Below are 23,866 nucleotides of genomic sequence, written 5' to 3'. Positions count from 1 at the left end.
GTATTAAACAGTTGCTATTGACATTTTTGTAAGAAGTTTGCACAGTAGTTGCAAAAAGGTAGGTTTACTTGTTACTTCTTCATGTTGCAACAGATTTAGAAAGTCAGTACTGATATATAGTTGGCACGTTCTTGGAACAAATACAAATGTTCACATTTGTTTCAAGCACTGAATGTACTAGATCTTTTGGATGTATATTTTTAGTCTCATCCTTGCGTTTCAAGTTCATTTATTAGACTTTGAAAATCACCTTTTAACAAAGTTTTCAGAACATTGCTTTGCTCAGCTAAAATTAGTTCCGCTGATTTTGCCAATGATTAAACTTAAGCAGTATTAACTTTGCTAATTTCTCTCCTCTGATCAAAAGTTAGTAGAGCATTGGCTTGTCATTAACAGACGTGTCTCTAATGCAGGTTTGGGTTTTGCTTAAGCAAACACTCACAATTGAGGGTCCAATTCAGAGATTCAATTATGGGGATACAGTAGCCTTTTATTGGTTCTGAAAAAGTTTATTTTCAAAGGCAACTGAGCTTGCTTTGCCTTGTGATCTGTTTGTCTTGTAGAAAAATAGAAGTGAGATGTAAATGTATATGTGTGATAATGATCCTTTTTGCAGTGATCCTTTCAATAAATGACTGTGTGAGTGAGCTCTTATCAAATAACATTTGTATTCCTCATGTAAGAGAGCAATTTAATGTGCAAGCATTTGAGACATAGATCAATTTTACACTGAGGAAAAGGAAAAGTTCTGATATACCTGTGATGCAAACCTAATATTTTTCTGAAGCTTTAAGTTTTGATTTGTAAGGGAGGGAGATGTTTTTGTTAGGAAGATGAAAAAATGTGACTTTTGAATGTAGTGGGTATGGCAGACTGGAGACCATGTATGTGCTTACTTCTAAAGTAACAGCAGTCATGAAGCTAAGAATCAAGGCTGTGACGTGTGTTGCTCTGGTTTTTTTTTGCACTTTGCCAATTAGTTGGATGATTAAAGTTGATGTCCAGTTAGGGAGAAAAATTACTAAAATATTAACTGTGTGTAGAGGGATAGCTTTAAAAAAATTCAAAACCTTGCATTTTAAAGGCTGTAAATTAAGTAATGTTTTATTCAGCCAAATGAATACATATAGTGAATTCAATGCTGAGTACATTGACAAGAGCTGTGCTCAGCTATGTCTTCTCTGAATTTTGTATGTAAAGGCTAATATTTTTGGATGTATTTTTATAGTGCAAAAACTATAATGATGATCATGTTACACAGTAGTAGTGTCCCTGGAGGAGCCTCAGAAATGATCCTGTGTTGTGGTGAAGTTTAAGCCTGCTTTAGGCTGTGTGGTTTTGATTTATATATGCTTGTGTTAAATGCATGAATAATTCACTGATACTGGTACTACTTGGATACTCCAGTAAAGCCCGGAGGGTGAGTATTTGCTTTGGTATTCCCTGTGAGGTCAATGCATTTCTGCAGAGATTAGTTGTGTCAAGGAGGTAGCATGCAGAGTTTCCAAGAGCATAATTTACCACCCAGAGCCCTTCCCATAGAGGAGAGTAGTTGGTATCTATGGGAAACAAGTAACACTTTTTGGGTTTCATTTTAATAAACCTTTTAGAATTTACAGTAATACCTAGCACAAAGATGCATTGCTGAGTTAGGGAAATCAAGCACTCAATCTGAAAGTTAAAGTTTACAGCATGATTGTGTAAACCCTGCTTAGGGCTGCGTAATTTTGCTGCTTTGCTCATGTGTAATGCATTAACTTTGTTATGTAACAGAAAGTGCATGAAGTCTAACACACTTTTGTTAACATAGATGTATTCATGAGTAAGACTTTCCCGACTTTTGTGGGAGTGATTTAGAAAACTGCTCATTTTGTTAAGATGTAGTATTTATATATTGTGGGAAAATCTGAGGACCATGAAATTCTGTAGTGGTAAAATTGAAAATCCCAATATCTAAGTACCTAGTAATGGATATAGGACTACACCTCTAGGATACTAGTATGCTATGAGGGTGTCACAGGGTAAATTGTCATTCTCTAAGATTTAGAGGCTTTGCAAGGGGTGCAAGAAATCAGAAAAGTGTTTATTCTGCTATCAGCAGTTTGTTTTACGGGGAGATGTGAAGATGGAGATATAGCACTGAAATGCTATGTTACAGGCATATGGCAGCGCACAGGTAGCACATGCTTATCACTAGGTCATCCATTGGCCTTAGTTCTTGATCCATTTTGAAACTATGAGCTTGTGTGGCTCAAAGAAGAAATTTGTCTTGTGATTGAAAGTTGAGTCTTTTTCCAGCTGGGTTTGAATTCATGCCTTGGTCATCTTCTACACTGATGTGATTTTTCAACAAAGTTCCTTATTGTGATTCATCTAATCTCATGAAAACAAATACGTTTGAGTTCTTTAGCCTTTGATTGAAGAGCAATTATACCATTAGTTTCATATTCAGATATACTAGAAAATATTAGTGTAAAAGCCCCAGGTATTTGTTTCTGTCAGTGAAGTAACACTTGCATAGCTTTGAAATTAATTGTTTAGTATGCTCATTACTCTTAGAAAAAATAAATATGTTCTCATTATGTTCACTTGGTGAGCATATGTATCTTGCAATACATTTAATATTGCTTGCTGTGAGGGAGATTACAACTCTTTTTAAGGAAATTGGGTAGATTAATGGAATGGGGTGGGTTAAATTGCTCTCCACATGCATTCCCTAGCATGCCTGGCCTACTCCCGAATTTTAATTGATGTATATAAAAGTGTTTAGCTGAGGGGGCTCTGTGAAGCAACAGGATTAAATCAGGATATAGCCAGTGTTCTGCAGGGGCTGGGCTAAGGAAATGAGCTGTGTGCTAAAACAAGGAGACTGACACATGGGACCTTGTTTTATTCCTGATCACAGTCTGCATGTGAACTGTTGCATTTTCCACATCTTCACTGTGACAGTACACCTATTGATTTCTGGTGAACTTCAGGAGGTGTTTTGGGGCTGTTCCTAGGAAACTTCTCAACAAGCTACAGGAAGTCCACAGAATCCTTGAAACAAGCAAATATTTACTTAGTCTTTTTAGAATTTTACGGAGTTTTGATATCACAACCTGTGACAGAGCCTGAAGATAGGTTTTCTGATCCTTATTCTAGCTTTGAATGAGCAGTAATGAATATGAGGATTACTGAGCACTAAATATTCTTGGTGCAACTCATTGGTTTCAGTAGGAGGCTCTCCAGAAGAAGAGTGAACTTTAACCATTGAATTTTTCCAAGTTTATTGTTTTGAATCAGAGATAGAGTCCACATAAGCAGGACACCTTGCTAAAGTTGTTACTTTTGGGGAGAAAAATATAAAGCCAAAGATTTCGCACCACAGTGCTTTAAAGAAAAGCTTTCAAAATTTGAATTAATGTCACATAATTTACAAACATGCTGCTAGACTCACAGGACTTTTTGATGACTGTCTTAAAGTTACTGCAGTCCCACATCCCACCTCTGTTCTAAATCCTACTTTTTTCTTAACAACATCCCCTCTCTGATGCATGCCCCCCAGTCCCCACTGGCTTTGGAGCATTCCCAATGAGAAAAGTGATTCCATAACTTTATATTTTATTTTGCAGAATATCCACTTAATTAAGAATCACATTTAATTGAAATAGCTTCTTCCAATTTCAGGAAAAGAGTGGCTTTATGAGATGAGAATAAAAAGTGCTTTTAATGAAATTAAAAGCAAAATGAAATGTCTTTAGAAATTTATGTTGCATCACTGCAGAGCATGTGCCAAGCCTGTCTTGATTTACCTGAAAGTGCTGTATCAGAGACAGGACTCCCAGCTGGAGAGTGTATCCTGTCCTGGATGACTGCTTTGAAATCACTTACTTGGAGTAAAATAAATTCAAATTCCTGATAAATTACTCACTGTGATATAACACGCTGTTTTAAAACTTTTACAGCCTTTTCATTAATAATGATAGTGAAAATTAGAGCTAGTATTTTTTGTGTAGACTTCTTAATCATGCCATTTAAAGTAGAAGCTAGGCAATAAACATCTAATGAATGGCTTATGGTAAGTTTAATCTCAGAAGCTATGTTGCTATTGGCACAGATCAACATAACCATCTATCAATAAATTCTCAAAATTTAAAAACTGTAGCTATGACTTATGCATGCTAGTCATTCTCAATGCACATTACATATGAGTAGTTTATTGCATTTTAGGATACTTGCAACCTAAATCGATATCTATTAGACATAACAAATATGTTCCTTTCTAGAACAGGATGTATTCTGAAATTGAACCATTCTTCTGTGTTTTGTAGCTTTTAATAATTGTTGTCTTTTAAAAGACCTGAAAGAAATAATTGTCATGGGTAATTATTAAAGGAATTCCTTAAGGTAATGATACTTGAGCAAGTCATCTGCAGAATATATTTGAGTTGCATTCCACAGAGATGGGCTCCTTGGCTTTTTTACTGAAGTGAAGTCTTCAAATTAATCTATGGCAATAGTGAAGGAAAATATAATACTTTGGTGGTGCCCATAATCATCAGTGCTGTGCAGAGCTGCAGCTTTAACTCAACACAGTGTTGTGCTTCTGCACCAAGAGTCACAAACTCAACATGGGTTCAGTTCACTTCTGTGTCCTTAGCCATAGCTCTGTCTCTTTCTTGATCAACAGAGTACCACAATGGATTTCTACTGAAGTAAAGTATCCTTATATTCTGATTTGCAGCCATTAATGATAATGGATTTATATCTACTATTAATGAAATAAATGGAGCCAGTTATGTAAAACTGTAAAGATAAAATTCATAGGTTCTGCATTACTGTACAAATAGCATCTTAATGTGAAATCCAGAGTTCTTAGTACTTTGAAAAGGGATGCATTATGCACCTGCATCCACTGTGGGGGAGCTTGAGTCTTGGCCTTTCAACATCTGGAGATATCAAACAACAGCTCATGTGTCAAGAATGAGAATTTATGTGGCAGAATAAGCATGGGATTCAGACAAGCAAGATTGCAGGTGCTCAAATAATTCTCTTCACCAATGAACTCTTCCCCTGCTTGGATGACCAGTGTGTTTGAGAGACTGGAGGTCTCAGGTTTCCTTTCTTGCATATCCATGTGTTTGGGTTTTTTTTTTTTTTTTTTTTTTGTTTAGTTGTGTGTATTCATTGTTATTTGCAATATCTATTCTAGAACTTTCTTCTCTTCTCAGTAATTTTGCACTTACTGAGTGACCCATCTGAATTTATTTGTTAACTTTACTAAATGTCTGACTAGCCATAAGCTGTGAAAAGCCAACCAGGGAACTGAAATGAATAGGAAGAAAACACCCTCACTAATTTCACTTCTGACAGTTCAACTGACCCAAGAGCATTTACATTATTTTCCCATTTAAGCAGTTAACTTCTGAGTTGTTCTTAAACACCAGGGACCCCTAGCTAGAGCAGCCACTTTGGTCAGCAATCCAAGATTTAAGCAGGTAGTATATTATTTATGTAGAGGAAATACCAGCAATTTTTATATTTTATATGTGATTTAGTGTTTTCTGTGCCAGTTTTATTTCAGATTTAATTCTGGGACATGCTGTGCTATGTAGTCCTTTTGGATTTCTGCAACTGTTGCTCTTGGAGCCATGCTCCTGCTGCAGAATTCCAACAGGAGCAAACATATGGGGATTCTTCCGTCCTTGGCTTGCCCCACCATTTGTTCCATGTTTTAAACCAACTGGTGCTGTACCCAGTGGAGTACATCTGTTACAGTTTATTGCTAGAAATTTGCAATTCATTTCCGTTTGCTAAAATAATATTCATGGCCAAGCATTAAGCAATTACAAAAGAGAGTAGGCAAAATTTTGCTGAAGTTTTTATGTGATGCAGAACCTACTGCCCAGCTTGGGTAATTTGGGTACTCAACAGTCAGATAATGGTCTGACAGTTGAGTTTGATCATCCTGAGAAAATCAACTATCCACTGAGATATCCCTTATGTGGATGTCCATGCTCTGTTTTAATTAAGGGCAAAATAAATTGGCATAAATAACCACTGAATGCATTTGGTTGCCACATCTTGCCTGAGGTACTCATCTGGGGAGCACCCTGAACTGGAGCAGAGTCTTTGCTGCTGGAATTGCAGGGGCACATCCAATAACAACCTGTAACTCTTACTGAAAGTCAGCAGCATGTAGGCTGCTAAATAGTCTATATGTTTTTTGAATGTTGTACCTCACTTTTTGTCTCTGTGCGTCAGACTGTGTTGGGCTATGTTGTTGTTGGCAGAGGTGAGGTTTCTGGTTTGAGGGAAAATTGGATTACCAGTCATTACCTTCAGAGTAAGGCGTTAAGTAGTTGAGTAGAAAGTGACTCCTTCATATTTGACATAAGAAGTCCCCATAATCAGTGCAATAAAATCTTAGTTCAAGAGATGACTGTTTCATCATTATCACCCTCTGAAGCAGATTTTTAAAATTAGGAAGAATCACAATATAATATTCATAACCTCATCACACTCATCATGTTTCTGTAAGTCAGTCTCGCACATCTTTGACATATAGTAACAGAATAAACACACTCTGCTCACTGGAGTGGAGACATGTAGTTCTAAAGCCAAGGCTTTTTTATAGGTAAACTTGCAAACGAATTCCAGAAGTTACAAGCAACAATGTGCCTATTTTTGTTCTCCATCACAGACCTGAGCCTGGATCTGTCTCTTGGAAGCCTTTCATATTCATCCCTTGAAATTAACGAGGTTGCTTTTGCTATAGAAATCTGTTACTTGCCTAATTTGTAAAAGAGTTTTGGTTCCAAAAATTTGATTTGATTTGTTGAGTTACATTAGGGTAGTGCAAGACATTGCAAACTTGATTCCGCCTGTGTTGTCAGACCACCACTATGACTTAAAAGTATGGCTACATTCCTGAGATTTATTTATGTCCTTGCAAATAAAAGCATTTGAAGATGAATGAGTTAACTCATCAGCTCATTAGGCTTAGAAGGAGATTGTTTTGATGGGGAAATTGGAGTTTATACTGAAATGATGAAACATTCAGAAATAACCCAGATATTTTAAAATATTTTTGCTTGTTTTGCTTTACAAATGTTACTTGGAATGATACAATGAACCCGAATTATGTGTTTCTACATGCTGTACATAAAAAATATCTAGGAATGGAAACCGTTATTAAAGCTACTAAATATAATTCTGTTTTCTAGTAATCCTGGAAATGTCTTTAAATATCCATCATCTAAGTGGCATGGACAATGCAATCTAAACAAATTAGTATGGAGTTGGGCTATAATGTGGAAGAATTGCATTTGGTTTTACAGAGCACTAAATAAGTGTGTAAAGAGGCTTTGAACCTTCATGGAAATCTGAATTTATATTTTAATGTCTTTTGTTCTTTTTCCACAGAACATTCTGGCTTTAAATCCCCGAAAACAAACACATGCAACTCTTCACTCAACTGCAGCAAAGAAATTAGTCAAGAAGCAATGGAAAAGGAATTCTGACAAAAACTGTTCAGTAAGTGCACGTTTATCATTGCATCTGGAACATGTTTATCATTGCATCTGGAACAATCATTGAGGCTGAAATCACAGCTGTGGGAGAAATAAATTAGTGTTATTCAGTAGCCACATTTGGCTTCTAGTTTGTTCTTGTAGATACAGAGTTACTTTGTGATGAGCTCTTTTCTTTGCAGAACCTATTTGCAGTCCATACTTTTTTCATTTTTGGTGATTTTAGTAAGTGTTTGATACAACTTTTGTGCCTTTTGTTATGGAGTTTGATCCCTCTCAAGTATCACATCCTGAGCCGTGCTGAGCCCCTTGATTTCCCTGGGTAGCCTCTTCTGCCACTTCCTCCTTATCTTTCTGTTTTCCAAGAATCACACTGGGCTGAGCAGCACTTCACTAGCCTTTCTGAGACTTCTAAAGCTAATTTTATTTTGCTACAGAAGTAGGGGAGCCTTTCATATGTACCTATTTTATATAAATACATAAATCTTAGATTAAAACATAACTCTGGAATTTAAATTTTGTGCATTGTAATTTTCAGGAAATGGTTGATTTTGGAATAAATACTTTTCTTGCTGTAAATTGTCTATACTCTTCTGTGTTTCTGCCATTATATATCATCATTTTCTCTCTAGGTATTTGAATTCCTAGTCTCAGTGTGATATTTGACTAATCCTATCAGAATTTTTATGTCTCTTTGATCCCTCATCTGATTAGAAGTTTTGTACTGTTTTTACTGTCTTCCTACAGGTTGTCTTACATAATCCTCAAAATTCAGAAACCTTTTAGGTAGAGTACTAGTTTCCTTATGAGTATAAGGATAGTGGTGTCTTTTCATAGTGCTGTCAAAACACCTCCCACTAAAAAGGAAAATTCAGGTAGGAAATTGATTATGTTTGTAATTAAAAAGATGTCATCCAAAACCCAACAAAACACAAACCCAATCAAAAATACCAGAAAGTTCCTCAGTTTCTTAAAATCATGGAATCCAGTAGGAACAACAAATATTTGCTGGATAGGATATCCTTAGCATTTCAGCAATGCTCTTAGTGCAGTTTCCTGTTTTATAGTATTGATTATAAGAATCTCTTTTTTGCTATAGCTATTATTCCTATTTTCATGTATTTATTGGCATAGATAATGTTATGTGAACTAGAAACTTATGTACATGAAAACCTTCTGGTTTTGAACTTGGATGATTATTTTGAGATGTCTGATGCAGATATTGCCCACAACTGTCTGGTCCTGCTGCAGAGAATGTTGGGCTGCTTAGCGAGTGGCTCCTGGGCAGCTGCAGTTCACTGTCATGTTTTCAGGTGACCTGAAATCAATACTGGGCTGTAAACTCCTCTGCTTTCAGAAACTGTTAGGAAGATCAGGTATCCATGCAGCAGGGCAGCTGGGTATCTGTGTAGTAGCCTAATTAGCTGTTCCAATGTAAATTATTCTGGTTAGTTAAACTGTAAGTCACAGAAATATTGTACTAATGGGTGTGTTAATGCACATTTCCTAAAACCTCTAGGCTTTTAAGTCACTCCTTGTCATTCCTGAGCTGTTCTTCATGTCAGCCTTGCTTGGTTTTTGTATTCAGTTTACTCATAAAGTGTTTGATATTTGCTGTTGATTTTGAAAGTGCGTGGTTTTTTAGAAATTGTCTCTCTTCCTGTGTTCCTGCTGTAAGCTGTATGTGTGTACCTCATGGTGTCTCAAATATTTCTGGATTCCCAAGGTCTGAGCTTCTTGGGTTGTGCAAACACCATGGATTTGGGTTCATTGCCAGCTTTTGTGCCTTGTCTGTATTTTCAGTTGAGAGAAATTCTGAACATTGTCAAATATTGCAGGATGATGTTTTGGCATAGGCTTACAGTCTAATAAACAACTTGGTTTTATAGTTCTGCAGTACTGCTTGGAGATCTGTGCAGTTATTAGCACCCTGTCCTGACAGGAATCTGCTCATGGAATACAGTTTACAGGATTAAAAGCTAGAAAGAAACAAATGTGTATATGGGCAGATATAACTACTTTCATAGCAGATACTTTCAATACTGCATTATTATGTATTATTTGGTAGAAACATCACATTATTTGGTTTGGAAGCTATTATAAGAAATGTAAAGTGGTAGAAGGAACTGTAAAGGGCTAGTCCTTATTTCTAGATGGGTAATGATCCAAGTTTTTAAAACTGACAAACTTTTTTTTGCTCAGAGATATGTAGCTTACTCTTACTGTGTAAGATTTACCACATAGCTTACTATTACCTTACTATAGCAGAAAAAGCCCTGAAAAATGAAAAAATAAAATATTTGTCTGGTCTCCCATTACATAAAAGACATCAGTAAAAAATAAGAGACCTTTTACATTGTCCAGATCATTGTTGTTGAGTGGCTTTAATAAAAAAATAAAATAAAATGGTTGAATCCTTTTATTGCCTCCCTAAATTAGGAAAGCTAATGTAGGAAAGGATCCACTGAACACAGTTTTCTGTTTTGGTCTAAAGAGCCACTGGCAATAATGTTTAGGCCTGCTAATGAATAGATCAATCTCCATTTGAAATCCATATGAACTTTATTGTTTCCGTTTCCTTAAAATCTGAATTTGGCTTTTAGCTTTGGATTCTTTTAAAGCTGTTCTGATGCTGCCTTTGCAGAACTACTGTTGAAAGGAAGGTGGGAGTATGAAAATACAAAACTAATTAAATTAACAGCCCTCAAAACTCTGAACAAAAGCTGCATCTGCTGAGGCATGCACACAGTGACTTTGTAATGTCTAATAGACTTCCAGATGGCAGACTTACATATTTCTTCAGAATAATTACACAAGCGAAATTTTAACTCCTAGCCTGCTCTGAGACACTTTGGGTTGCCCATTTAATTAGTTCTGAAGTGGAAATGGAATGTCAATATCTTTCCTCAGCATTGGAAAAGTATTCTCATAAAGGAAGGTTCAATTATGCTTTCAATGAGTGCTATTGTTTATTTACTATGTTAACAACCAAGTGTTGCTGTACAAAATTATTTTTAGTTTTAGGTGCAAGATTAGCCAGCTTTCCTTCAGAAATTTTAACTCAGAGATATGTATCAGAGTAGGAAAACTCTTTATTGCTGTGTCACCCTCAGTAACAGTGTTAGACCTAAGCATTAGCAGTCTTATTTCTTATGAGTCATGCTGAAAAGGGGTATGTACTCATGCCTCTAGTTATCTGGGGGAACAAAGATTTCTGTTGTCCAGAAAAAATTAAAAGTAGAAGAGTTTTGAAATAGCTGTTCTAATAGTAAGCATTAAAGAAGGGTGCAAAATTTAGGTCACATTAGATCATCAATTTACTGATAGAACAAAAGCAAAGGGATCAACTGTGAAACTGTGAGGATTTGCTTTGATTTCAGGTCTTTCCTAAGTAGTTCAGGGTTGTTTAGACTTCGGGTAAATATTTTTATTTGTGGTTTCTAACTCTTTATAATTGCATTTCGGTGTGTATTTTGTGCTTACCTACATTTAGGTCACTAACCAGGGGGCACACATTGTGTGCGTTTGCATTGCACCCAGCACACTGATTTCCTTGCTTTATCAATAGGGTTTCTAAGTATTATGGGACAAGTTTTGTTCTACCTTGTACATGTGCAGGTTTGTAATTTAAATGAAATTCACCTCTACAAATTTTATAAATTGACTTGTCACTGGAGAATTCAGTGGGATATTCTAGTCCAGCCTTCTTTTTGGTAATGAAATCTTGTAGATACCTACTAAGGACAGGTGAGAAGTTGACATAGATCCACCTATGTATTCAGACTTGCTTCAGTTTCTGCGTTTAGAAATAATTGTAACATTTGCTCCAGATGGAAATGCTGGAAGTATTTCAACACGACAAGAAGGTGAAAAGGAAATGGGGTTTAAATTGGTTTGTAGCTAATTGCCATAGCCTGTAACGGTATTGATTTTCTGGCAGTATTAGCATTGTTCTTTGTTCTTACATGTGCTAAGCCTGATCAGCATTGTGCAAAAAGAGCCTCTCTTCCACGAACAAAATAATTTTGATGCTCACCTCTTTTTGGTTTTGGGTTTTTTTGTTTTTTTTTTTTCCTTTTTGGCAAGGGCTCACTTTGAGAAAGAGACTTTAACTATATTCTAATTCTTTCCAGCCATTAGAGAAAACCAAATTCTTCACCTTGTCTTTTTCTGTCCAACTTTAAGTTGCAACTACCAGATCATTTTGTGCTAATGATGGAGCGTGAGATCTGCAATTCATAGCAAGATATAACAGCTCATGTTGCTCTTGAAGTTCAGAGGACAAGGGTACTTTCTTAAAACAGTAGTAATAAGAGCTTGCTAAAACTTCTAACTTCTTTTCACTTTGATAGTATTTCTGTGGCTGTCACTGCTATATATGAGCATCTGTATAAAGAAATTCTTTAAAAAAGAATTACGTACGTAAGTAACTCTTGATGCACCCATGTCCAAGCTTGCATTGAAAAATCTGTAAACAAGATGATCTTTCTCAGCTACAATCAGTGTGTTACTCTAAATATTGCCTTCCAGTGAAGTGGAAAAAGTTCACATGACTTTTGTGCCTAATAATGTATCATGCTTACAGAATAATCAAATTAGCATTTCACAAATAACTGATGGATTGAAGCAGAAATAGTGCAAATTACAAACAAGTAGATATAAAACCCAGTACACCAAAGGCCTGAAATCAGGAACCTTAGTGAATAAATGCTTTTTCAGGGAATAATTTGTCCGTCTCTAGACATGTATTGATGAAAGATTCTATATTTATAAATAAAAAATAATCCCAAATATTGTAAAATAGAGAACACTCATTAAAGGAAATCAACTCAATTATATTTATAATCTAAACGTATAGTTTACCTTTGCAAATATTTATTTTTGTCTTCATTGCATATGAATATGCAAGTTTAGGTCTTTTCTGAATGGGTATACAATGGCAGATGTCTCTCTAATCGCTGCTCTATTCAAACATTAATTGGTAGAACATATGTAGAATTCTACTAGTCTGAATAGGTATAGGATAGCAGCAGTCTCTTTAATCACATCACTATTCAACCACTAATTGGTGTGATGATTAAGGGACATTAGAGGGAGCACTTTGACATCTGATTCTTTGAACTGATGTCTGCTCGAGCTGCGCTGTATTCATCATGGCCAGACTGATTTCTTAAATAAAACGCTCTGATTCCCAAATGTGGAAAATATTGCGTTAGGATCTATTGAGGTGATTAGGGAATTTGAGAATGATTCTTTTATTTAACTAGTGATTGACTGTATATGCACAAACTATTCGTATGAATAATACATGTGTTGCTGAGTATCAGAAAGAGCTGAGAAGTAACATCAAGAGATTTTCTCTTTTCTCATAGTGTCAATAATTAAATATTAATACGCATTTTAAAATGTACCAGTTTAATCATTTAGCAGTCAAATTCCTACTCATGCATTTTTTAGATTAACTAATTACTCTGCATTTTCTCTTATCGATAGCATATGCTGGCATTTATAACCCTTTCACTGGAATAAAGTGGTTTACATGTTTATATATGATATCACATATAGTGGGTCTAAGAAATGCATATTATGAATTTCCTTGAATCTTATGTTTTATATGCATTTCAGTATCTTGAGGTGTGTTCATTAGAATATCTCAATATCTCCTAACTTGCCTGGATGCAACAAATTAGTGGTTTTATGTACATTTTCTGTGTTTTAAATTGCAAATACTGGGTGATGGCAAGTTGTGCCAAATGCTTTCTTAGTACTGTGCAAAAGGTTCCTTCTCACCCCATGGCTCTTCTGGAGTGCTGTGCGAAACCACCTCCAGCCTTTTAACTGCTGCTGCTGCTCAGAGTTCTTCAGGTTTGGTGCTCCTCTTATTTGATGTTGGATGATTCCTCTTCTATAGAGAAGCATTCACCTTTTAGTGAGCAGCATTTAGTTCCAGGTATATATCTGATCTTAACCAATTCAAAATGGAAGTGTTTCAGAGTTGCAAATTGTTTAGCTTTGCACTTCAATGTATGACAAAAATGAAAAATGCTTGTCTGCTTAGAGTGCTGAATTTTAGGTAAGTCCAATTCATTCCCCTTCATTAAAACTGAGCAAATCAGAATAGGAATAGGATCAGAAACCATCTTCACTGTCAACTTTCAACTTCTGCTTAGTATTATATTCTTTCAGATGTAGAATTCTGTATACTTTCCTGTGGTTACTAGATGGAGATAAAGATGCCTTCTTATGCTGGTTTGTTTTTGAAAACAGAAAAAAAAAAATCAAGACTAGCTTATCTTTCTTCAGACCTTCTACTCCCACCCTTTTTTTTTTGCTTTTGTAAACTCTTGCCTATGCTGAAACCAAGATTGCTCTTTCCTGTACTAGACTTCCCTCACAGTGAAGGCCATCAGACATGTGCTGTTCCTTCTGCAAGAGTGTTGGATTATCTTGTATTTATGGCCCAAATTCTGACTTGTTAATTTGCTTTGATTTTGAAATTCTCTTCTTGCCTTTTGAAATGTTTAGTATTTCTTCATTCCCTGTTTCCCTTATTCCACCAAACATTATGACAGTAGAGACCATTAGTACATTAATTTTTTTTCCAGTTAGTCAAGTCACTGAGGTCTTGGGTGGATCATGAATCATTTTGATTCAGGTTATTTTTTGGTGATAGAAAAGAACCTAGTTGTTTTTCAGTTAGTTGCACACTCACTGGATATTTGTTTAGTCTAGTCTACATTTTTAGTTGGCTTGTGAAAATGTGCTGTGGAATAATTGGGGGAGAAAAATGTCTATTCCAGATTTGCCACATCTACTCTGCCAGTTATTCTTGGCCAGTTTTACATGGCTGTGTTGGCACTTTTTATATCACAATGTAAGTTTTAATATATGTACTCCATTTTCTCTGCCTGGGAGTATGATTTCTGTTTTCACCTTTTTTTTTTTTTTTCCTTTTTTTCCCCTCCCCCCAATCTCCCTCTGTAAGGGGAAGCATTATGTCTGTCTCTTCTTTTGGAACCACAAGCCTTCTAGTGGGTGCAGTTGATAGTGCTCCATGCATTGCTTCAGTTAGTTCCTCGATGACTCAGTGATACATGAGCTGAATCAGTCTGATTAAAAAGAATAAGTTATTCTTTTTTTTTCCATGCTCAAGCCTGCAATCTCATGTTCCTGCTAAAAATTTATTTTTTTAGTTGTAGTTATGGCTATATGTGCTATCTCCATGAAGAAAGCAGGGAGGGCTGTTTATTCTGCATCACTTATTTGCTCTGTTGCACATAATCTATACTTCTCTTCATTTTCTTCTTGCTTCTCATGTATATAGAACAGTTTTCTTACTATCATTTTATAGTTTTCTCCTCTTCCTTTTTAACTTAAATTTGCATAACTTTCTGGTTTTATTCCCACAGTGTTTATGCAGTTCATTTATACTTAGAAATTTATCTACTCTAGGTATGTGTCAGTTTCCCTGCTTTTATGATTTTGATTTCCAGGCCATTGGGGGGAGGCATGATATGATCATAAAGGTGTGCTAAGAACACTCTTTTGGGTGAGTTTTTGTTTTGTTTGTTCCCTGTTTGTTTTGTTTTGTTTGTGGGGTTATGGTTTTTTTTTTTTCCTTTTTATTTGCTTTGCTTAGGAATAGTTCCCCCTTTTGAATTTCAGTAGGATTTGCTCTTTCTCCTGCTTTCCTTTACTGATCAGTATAACTCTCAGGAGACATACCAGAAATTATGTTTTCTGAAGTTCACCATCCTCATTCTTTTACCCTCGCTGCTTTCTGCACTTGGAATTGATTGTAATCTATTACAGAGGTAAGTCATTGATTGTAAGATCCTTTGACTTTTTAAATGTAACCTTTAAAACACAGATCTTAATAATGGTAACATGCAAGTATTCTTTGATGTATTAACTGACAGACTTTGTTAATAACAGTCATTTAATCAGAAACACTAATACAGAATTTTAAAAACAGTATCAACTCAAGCCAATCTTACCCATTCTGGTATGAATCTGAATGGACTTTATCCCTTTAGCAAGTGGATGAAGTCATAGAATAAATACAGAATATAATTTTCATCAATCTTTTTTTTTTTAAGTTCAATATAAATTGTATAGAATAAGGTAAACAATTTAAAGACATTAATTTTGAGAAGATTATTAGTATTTGAAATATACAAAATTTATTTGGAATTTGAATCCCAATTTGTAAAGAATAGTTCACACTGAACTGTTAAACAACTTCAAAAAGTGAAGACTATGAGGATTAGCCATAGGGAGTTGAAACAAATGGGATTGATTGGCAAAGCAGGAAATGCAGAGGAAAAAATGAGAACTTTCAAAAGTCAAGTTGAGTCACTCTGGGTGAAAGAAATTAAAACAAATATTAAAAGGTTATTCAGCTATATAAAACAAATAGTAGAAGATTCTTAAGCTATTTAAACTAAAAGAAATAAAAGAACAAGCAAAGTCAGTGTGAAGATAGGATTAAGGATCTTAGGTGTTGTCTGAAGTCTTTGTAAATTGTTGTCCTACTTTCAGTAAAATGGGAGTGAAGCAAGAGGTGGCTAAATGGGCAGAAAAGTGCAGAAGTGGAAATTATACCAGACAGGCCAGAAAGAAAACTTGGAGTGTTTTATGTTTGAAGTCAAAGGAACAGTACAACATCCATAAAAGTATCACAGAAAAATTGACATGTGAAATTACAAGCTTTGTAGTAGAGCAAGTTCTTGATTAAAGAATAGGCAATGCAGTTTGTGTGTGCTAAAAGACAGAGAACTGACAGGCAACTCTTGCTCTGTTGGACTTGTATTGGCATCATGCAAAACTTTGAAAACAAAATTTTGAAGCAGAGATTTATTAAATGCATTAAGGAAAATGGAAGATAGGATGAGGCATATTGGGCTTTATTCTTAGGGATAAATCGTGACACACTAACCAGGATTTTGGGTTTTTATTTTTGCCAAGTAATAACGAAGTGTCATCTGCTTAGATTAGAATAGAGCATGGATAAGGAACTGGATAGAGGGGAAATGAGAGTGAGAATTGCTTAAAAAAGATCTGCTGGGCGTTTAGCAGAGCTTTTTGAAGGATCAGTCTTCAGATTCATAAGATTTAATATTTTCATTAATGAGCTTGACATAAATATTAGGAGCATGTTACAAGAAAGTCGACAGGCACTGCCAATACAGAAGGAACTAGAACATCATAAAGGCCTCTGTGACACTGAAGTTTAGAATAAAAAAAGATAAGAATAAATTTAATAGTGCAATTAGGAGGCTGTACAGCCAAGGGCTGAAGATGAGAATGACTAGGAGCCTAATGTCTGGAATTAAGCAAGAAGAGGATTTAGCTGATCAGAGGATGATGGTTCCATGAACTGGGTAAGAAAATCTGAATATGAACTGAATGTGAAAGCAAGAGCTTAATTGTGATTGTCCAAGTTGTCACTTCTAGTCTCTAGACTAGACTTCTATGCTTTAATGTTTTGGACTGTGGGGACTATGTAGAATAAATTGCATTTGAATCACATCAGATACCTAGTGAGTGTCATTGGAATGTTCATGGGGAAAAATGGGTCTGCCTTCAAGTAAGATCTGGTTAGTGGCCAGTAAACAAGGCTGCACACTGAGCCCAAATGCTGAAAGGCTAATGATTAGGTGTGCCCTCTCTGTTGTGTTTTCTAAGTCATGGAACATTTCTATGTAAAATAGTATCTGACTGTGTAGTTAAAACTGGGTTTGCTGCATATATGTGCAGGAGCCAGATAAAGTTTTGAAACCTTTTTTTAGGCATTTTACATTTAAGTGCCTGACTGTGCAATGCCTATGTTTGTTTTATGGAGTGTATGATCTATGGGTTCTTCTATGTTCTCTAGCCAACTCTATGTGCCTTACTTCAGCCTTCTATTTTTACAATACTTGGGGAATGGGTTTAACTGAGTACCTGAATGTTAATTTCTGTCCTTTGTTTATTTGTGTGGATCATTTGCAGCCTGTCTTTACCAAGTAACAAGTTGTAGCTGATAGATGTAGATTAATGCTGTTAAATATCTTTTTAAGGTATGTGCTCTCTGATCTGCTTTCTTTTCACTTGCTACTGATGCAAGTGCTATGCAGACATGAAATTGCTTTGAGACTGATTTAGCTATATATAAAATTTCCAAGCAAGAATGCTGATTTTTGATGCCCTTCAGAAATACAATGTAAATATTTTCATCATTTTGTGGGGCTTCGTTGTAGGTTTGTCCTTAGCTAAATGATGTAGCTACCTTTTGTTTTAGCATTTCTAGTTTTTGACTCCCCTCCTAAGATTCCAAATATCCTTAAAGTTTCAGTCCCTTGCATAGGTGTCATTTCATCCACTTTCTTTCTCAGAGGTGGTTGGTGAAAGAAGTCTTTCACTGCTGTGGAACAAAACAAAAGGGACTGTTGGTGAAGCTAGCTTAGTATCTTTGTAACTCAGTGTAGCTCATGCTGAATCATTAATACTTTGAAAAGTGTGGACTTAATGAGCATTTGTTTCTAACTTTTCAGGACGGAGCCCATAAACTTGCATTTTAAAGAGAAGTGTTAGGAGGAGAATTCACTTTGCTTTCACTTCTGTCACATCTGAAGTAATTAGAAGTAATACATATTGAAAATCTTTTAATAGTGAATCTATAATTTTTGGGGACAAACCTCACTTTCCTTATAATTCCACTTCATTTTTGACCATGCTCGCATCATTTTTCCGACCCTATACAATCTGCAGGCTGTCTTTTATTTTTTAGTGTAAAGCTTTCAGAAGAGGCCAGTGAATCTCAGCCACTATTGCATCCACAGTGACTATATAAGAGTTGGTTGAATTTAACACATTTTAATTGCATAAGAAATCTTGTTTACAATCTGTTTCTCAAGGATTGTAACAGTAGTAGTATTGGTGAACAGCAATAACATAAAAGTTGCACGTGTTTTGCAGAGTCCATTAGAGACAAGAGGGCAGTGTGCATCAGAGTAGGTGGCCATTTCTTGTGCTGTTGCTGATGCTTTCTCTGGAGTTTTTCTTTTTCATTTGTTTTCCTCTGTATTTATTTTTCAGTGAATGGCCAAACAATGTGAGAAGGATCTTGCATATATTTGTAGCAATAAGTCTGAAAAGCTCTGTTGCCACCAGGGCTCTAGAAAAGCTGTGGAGAGGTACAGGGCGTTGCTAGGCAACACCGCATGGCCACAGATAGTATTTTTCTTTTAATTTATTTATTCTTCAGTTTGAGTGTGTCCTGCTTGGAGCCATTTGGGTAATAGTTAAGCAAGCACATAGAAATCAGAGAGCTGCAGGAGTGGAATAAAGGAATGCAATATAAAAATGTAAGAAAGGAAAAGCCATGACACATAATTAAACGACGAAGAGACATGAAATAATTAGTAGGGACTGGAGCGAAAAAAGTAAACAAGCATGAGGAAATAAGAGCAGGAGAGAAAAAAAATGAAGTTATGAAAAAAAGAGAATAGAAAAGATAGGGCACTATTGAAGAAAAATTAAAAATTGAAAGCTCAAACAGTTTATACACAAGGGGAACAGGGAGCTTGCTGCATAGGAATAAGAATTAAAAATTAGAGATAAAAATTACTTCAAGAAGAAAAGGGAGAAATTTGGTAATGATGTTAAAAGAATGATGATTTTTGTTTCTTTTTGATTTGTATCATCCTGTTCATTCCTATTACTCTGTTTGCACATATGCAATAGTAGCAGTGACACTCAGGAGCTGGGGACTGATTAATAAGTCCAATATGTTTCCCAGAGAGGAAAAATAATTTAAAGTAAGAGTTTCAGTGTTATTTAGAAATTATTCAATCTGTCTGTTTGGAAATAGCATTTTCAAAACCAGGTTATTGCATTTTATTGAAAAAGTGTGGGTGATTATACCAAGGGTGTTAGGTCAAGCATTGGTTGCACAGAGGGAGTGGGTTGTTCATACTCTCTGACTTAAACACGATAAGCAGGGGCAGGTCTGTCCTGTGCAGTGTTCAGGGAGCTAAAAGGCCTTCATCTGCAGTAGTTGGAGCCATTTATAGGCTTGAATAGCATAGCAATGTGAGGAAAATTCTGTGCCAGAGCCAGCCTGGCTGAGAGACCCATTTAATTAGCTCAGGAGCTGTGCTACCTGGCCCAAATGTCTTGAACACTGTTTGTGGGACCCGAACTAGTCTCCTCCAAACAGCGCTAAGCCAAATTCAAATCTAGGAGTCTTGCATTGCAGTTCTCTTCTGGTGTATCCTGGCTCTGTATGGCCCTGATTGCTTGGGAATTGCTGGGAAGGTGCTTGGCTTGGGCCATGTTCATATTGTTCACCTCAGCTTGAACACAGCAATTTTCAAGATACTAGCAAGAAGAGGAATACAGCAGCCTGAGCTGTCTGAAGACAGGCCAGAAGGTTTTGGGAGAAGAAAACTATTCAGACTGAGATATGAAAGCTTCCAAAGAAGTAAAAACCTTACAAAGAAGACAGTAAATGGGATACAGAACCAGAAGAGTGCATAGTGCCATAGTGAGGTATTGAGTAGTTAGTGCTTTTCTCTCTAACACAGTAAATGGAACTGAGACCTGAGGCAATATATTTATCCTGGATGCTGTTCTCAAGCTACATGTGAATAAACAAGCAGCATTACAGCAGCATTCTCTTAATGCTCTTTTGAATGCCTTGCTGAAAGATGTAGCTACATATAAGCCCTGTTCATTTCTGTGTATAGGAAAGTTATTTTTCAGGTAATTTTTAGGGAAAATAAATCAATACCACTTATTTTCTTAAATTTCTTTTGGAATTTTCTAAAGCTTGTTAAACATGCATGGTATCTTCAAAGAAGATTGCACTTATTTGAGCAGTTTTCCCTAATTTTTGATTATGCCTGTGTGTCTGTAAATAGATGGCACAACAGATGGTGACAACTTCATAGGATTTGCAACCATTGTAATAGCCTCATACCTATGATTTTATGAATTTTTTTGAGAGGGCAAAAGCATTTTAAGTGTTTGTACTGCCCTACTTGTTTGGTTGTTTCGTACACCGTCCCCACCAAGACTTAATTTTCCGCCTTCTTACCAGTGAGTGTAAGCTTTTGTTTTGACTAACTCAGCTTGATGCATGATATTTAAAAATAAGTAGTTGTGTTGACTATTAAACAGCTTTGTGAGTCTTTCTGCATTCTTATTCATGCTTTCCTTTTTTTATTTTGCACTTCCATTTGTTTTTTCTAATTTGTGTAAATTACAGAGACTGAGGCCTTACTGTCTTACTGTATCTTTTGCAATGAGGTTTGAGATACCAGTCATTGCTAAGCACAGTAAGGGATGCATGTAATTATTGTAGTTTTTGCACAATTTTTTTCTATATGGTATTTTGAAAACAGAAGGAAGATTTTAGAAAATTCTAAATCAGAATATCTGATTTGGCTATTTTAGATGGCAATGAATATAAAATGTGCTTAAATACTTGGCTTTTCTGGACATCTCAGCACATGTCATTTCAATCTCAAAGAAAATTGAAATAGAAGAGAAATGACAGCCTGTTTTTTTTTTCCAAAGATATGTGATTTCTCAACCCATTTATGTATCTTCTCCTGGCATGTCTCCTATCACCTACAGTTACTTCTGAGTTAACAGACTTAAAAACATAAGAGCTGAGGTAGCATTTTGTTGGGTGTTCGCATATGGTTTCCATACTTTGTAAATGAACTTGAAATTTTTTAATATTATTAATATTATTCAATTATTTGATTTATAATATTTTTATCATAGCTTATGAAAACCTGAAGAATAGTGATGGAAAATCTGAAACACAATGCCAGCATGTAACACAACTGCACCAAGGTCTTGATACAAGGGTTGTATTTCTATGTCTGCAACCTTTTTTCTAGTACTTCTTTGACTTGGATAGACACTTCTCATGTGAATTGAATATTTCAAATTATTCCTCTGAGGAAATTTAGTCTCAATTTCATATTTTGCTTTATTTCTTTGCTACTTAAGTAGCAATGTGATACTGATGCTAATTTTAGATAACACAATAACCCAGAATATAAGTGTATATACTCTTCTCTGGATAATTCACCTGGTCAGGTACCTGATGATATCTTATAATATTCTGTGTGGAATTGTTTCAGTCACAACACTGAAGTATTTCACATGTTGCTGTTTTCTTCTCCTAAGCCAAGCAGACAGAGGATGGGATTTTTCCCACTCCTTCTACCAGACAGATAATTAAATGATTATTAAATAAAAATATATGAAGTTCATTTGTGAACTATAGAAACCATATGCAAACATACAACAAAATGCTACCTCAGCTCTTATGTTTTTAACTATATGTTGACTCATATGTTAACTCAGAAGTAACTGTAGGTGACAGGAGACATGCCAGGAGAAGATAAATAAGTGAGTTGACAAATCACATATCTTCAGAAAAAAAAATAGGCTGTAATTTCTCTTCTATAAACTCATATTGAATACTATTTTATGGAAGTCTTTTAGCTGTTGGAGAGAATTAGGAGCACACAATTTAGTAAGTAGTACATGGAAGGGGGATAGTGCACGTGTTTCTATAACTGGCAGTAGAAAGACACGATCTAAGATGTGATCTGTAAGATTAGGAGACAAGGACCTTGGTATGACCTCGCTGTTGTGGTTTAACCCCAGATGGCAGCTAAGCACCACAGCCACTTGCTGACCCCCCAGTGCAATGGGGGAGACACACAGAAGGGTAAAAGTGAGAAAACTTCTGGGTTGAGCCATAGACAGTTTAGTAGGTAAAGCAAAAAAGCAAAAGCTGCGCATGCAAGCAAAGCAAGGAATTGATTCAGTACTTCCTGTGACAGGCAGGTGTTCAGCCACCTCCAGGAAAGCCAGGCTCCATTGCACATAATGGGAAGACAAACACCATCACAGAAGCATTAAAGTTGGAAAAGACCTCCAAGATGATCAGCTCCAACCTTGGCTACATACTGCCATGCCCACTACACCATATTGCAGACAGTAACCAACCTGGACCTCCCCTCTTCTTCCGCCAGCTTTATGTGCTGAGCAGGACTCCATATGGTCTGGGATATGCCTGTGGTCAGCTGGGGTCACCTGTCCTGGCTGTGTCCCCTCCCAAATCCTTGTGCACTCCCAGTCTCCTTGCTTGGGGTCTTGATGCTGAGTAAGTGCTGCTCAGCAATAGCTAAAACATCCCTGTGTTATCAACACTGTTTTCAGCACAAACCCAAAACACAGCCCCAGAGCAGCTGCTGTGAAGAAAATTAACTCTACCCCTCCCAAACCAAGTTATTTTTGGCAAGAATCTTATGTGAAACCATGAGAAATAGCTGAAACAGATTAGCTTCTGCAGAACTGTTTGGGAAATATTTTATTTACTTTTTTTTAAATATTGAGGCAACAGCACGATGAAAGAAAATGTTTTGTTGTGGCCTGTCTGAACAATACTGCTGTTGGACAATAAAATGTGCCATGTAGGAGATGAGAGGTGGCATCCTGGGCTGAGGAAGCAAGCTTGTTACATATAATTTGCTTTTTTTCCACTACATAAGGCAGGACTATACTGTTTCAGGATGGTGTTTAAGCATTTAATTGTAAATTTAATTTTTAAAAAACTTTCATATTTGATAATTCTTTAGCTATGCATGAAAAATAAGAGATATCCTCTAAGTTAGTACTCTCAAATATGTGGAGTTAATTCCTTAAATTCTTGATCATTTGGGTTCTAAAAGAGCAAGGACTTTTGGGTATGTTTTTCCTTATAGTCTTTGTTGAAGGTCAGGAACATAATCTGTTCCGTAGGAGTGCAGTTCTACCTACATTTTAAAGATTCTTCCTTTTTTCCCAGGTTATGAGCTCTGTAAATGTTAATTCTCAATATGAGTCTGGTCTTTACCTGCATAGTCTCATTTTATTTAATCTCAAAGAGTCAAGGGAATATTTACCTAAGCAGAGTAAAGAATCCCAGGGGAAGAGCAAGCAGGGTTGAGGTATGTGAAAGTAATAGGAGGGGAAGGAAGTATAGCATTTGGGATATTTTTTTTTCTTAGTCATTAGTTATATTTTCACTATCAAGTAGAAATAGTATATTTAGAAATTCTGTGAAGAGTCTGTGTCTCTTTATTTAAACTTAGTGCTCTTAAAGAATTAGATTGTAAATTCATGTTGAGAATACCAGGCTCTCCGAGAGGAAAAAGCAAGAATACAACCACATATTGAAAAAGAAACAGTATTTAGATGAAGCTTTTGATATTCATGATGTGTATTGTTCCCTGCTGCAGAACCCTGTCCCATAAAGGGAAGCAGTCTTGTAACTGTCCCTTCAAATGCAGGGGGACCAG

At 36.0% G+C, this 23,866-nt stretch overlaps 1 protein-coding gene across 3 annotated transcripts in view; it reads left to right on the top strand.

Moving 5' to 3' along the window:
* Positions 1–23,866, top strand: part of DPYD (dihydropyrimidine dehydrogenase) — a 332,297-nt gene that overhangs the window by 14,902 nt on the left and 293,529 nt on the right. For all 3 annotated transcript variants that reach the window (XR_010784063.1, XM_066555445.1, XM_066555446.1), the window contains exon 2: positions 7,408–7,518. Coding sequence is in view for 2 of the 3 variants with exons in the window: in XM_066555445.1 (XP_066411542.1) it covers positions 7,408–7,518 (111 nt within the window). In the remaining variant the exon portion in view is untranslated. The remainder of the gene's footprint in view (positions 1–7,407; positions 7,519–23,866) is intronic.

The sequence above is a fragment of the Molothrus aeneus genome, chromosome 9 (genome assembly GCF_037042795.1).
Source record: "Molothrus aeneus isolate 106 chromosome 9, BPBGC_Maene_1.0, whole genome shotgun sequence".
NCBI classification, from domain to species: domain Eukaryota; kingdom Metazoa; phylum Chordata; class Aves; order Passeriformes; family Icteridae; genus Molothrus; species Molothrus aeneus.
This window is presented reverse-complemented; position numbering and strand designations above follow the sequence as displayed.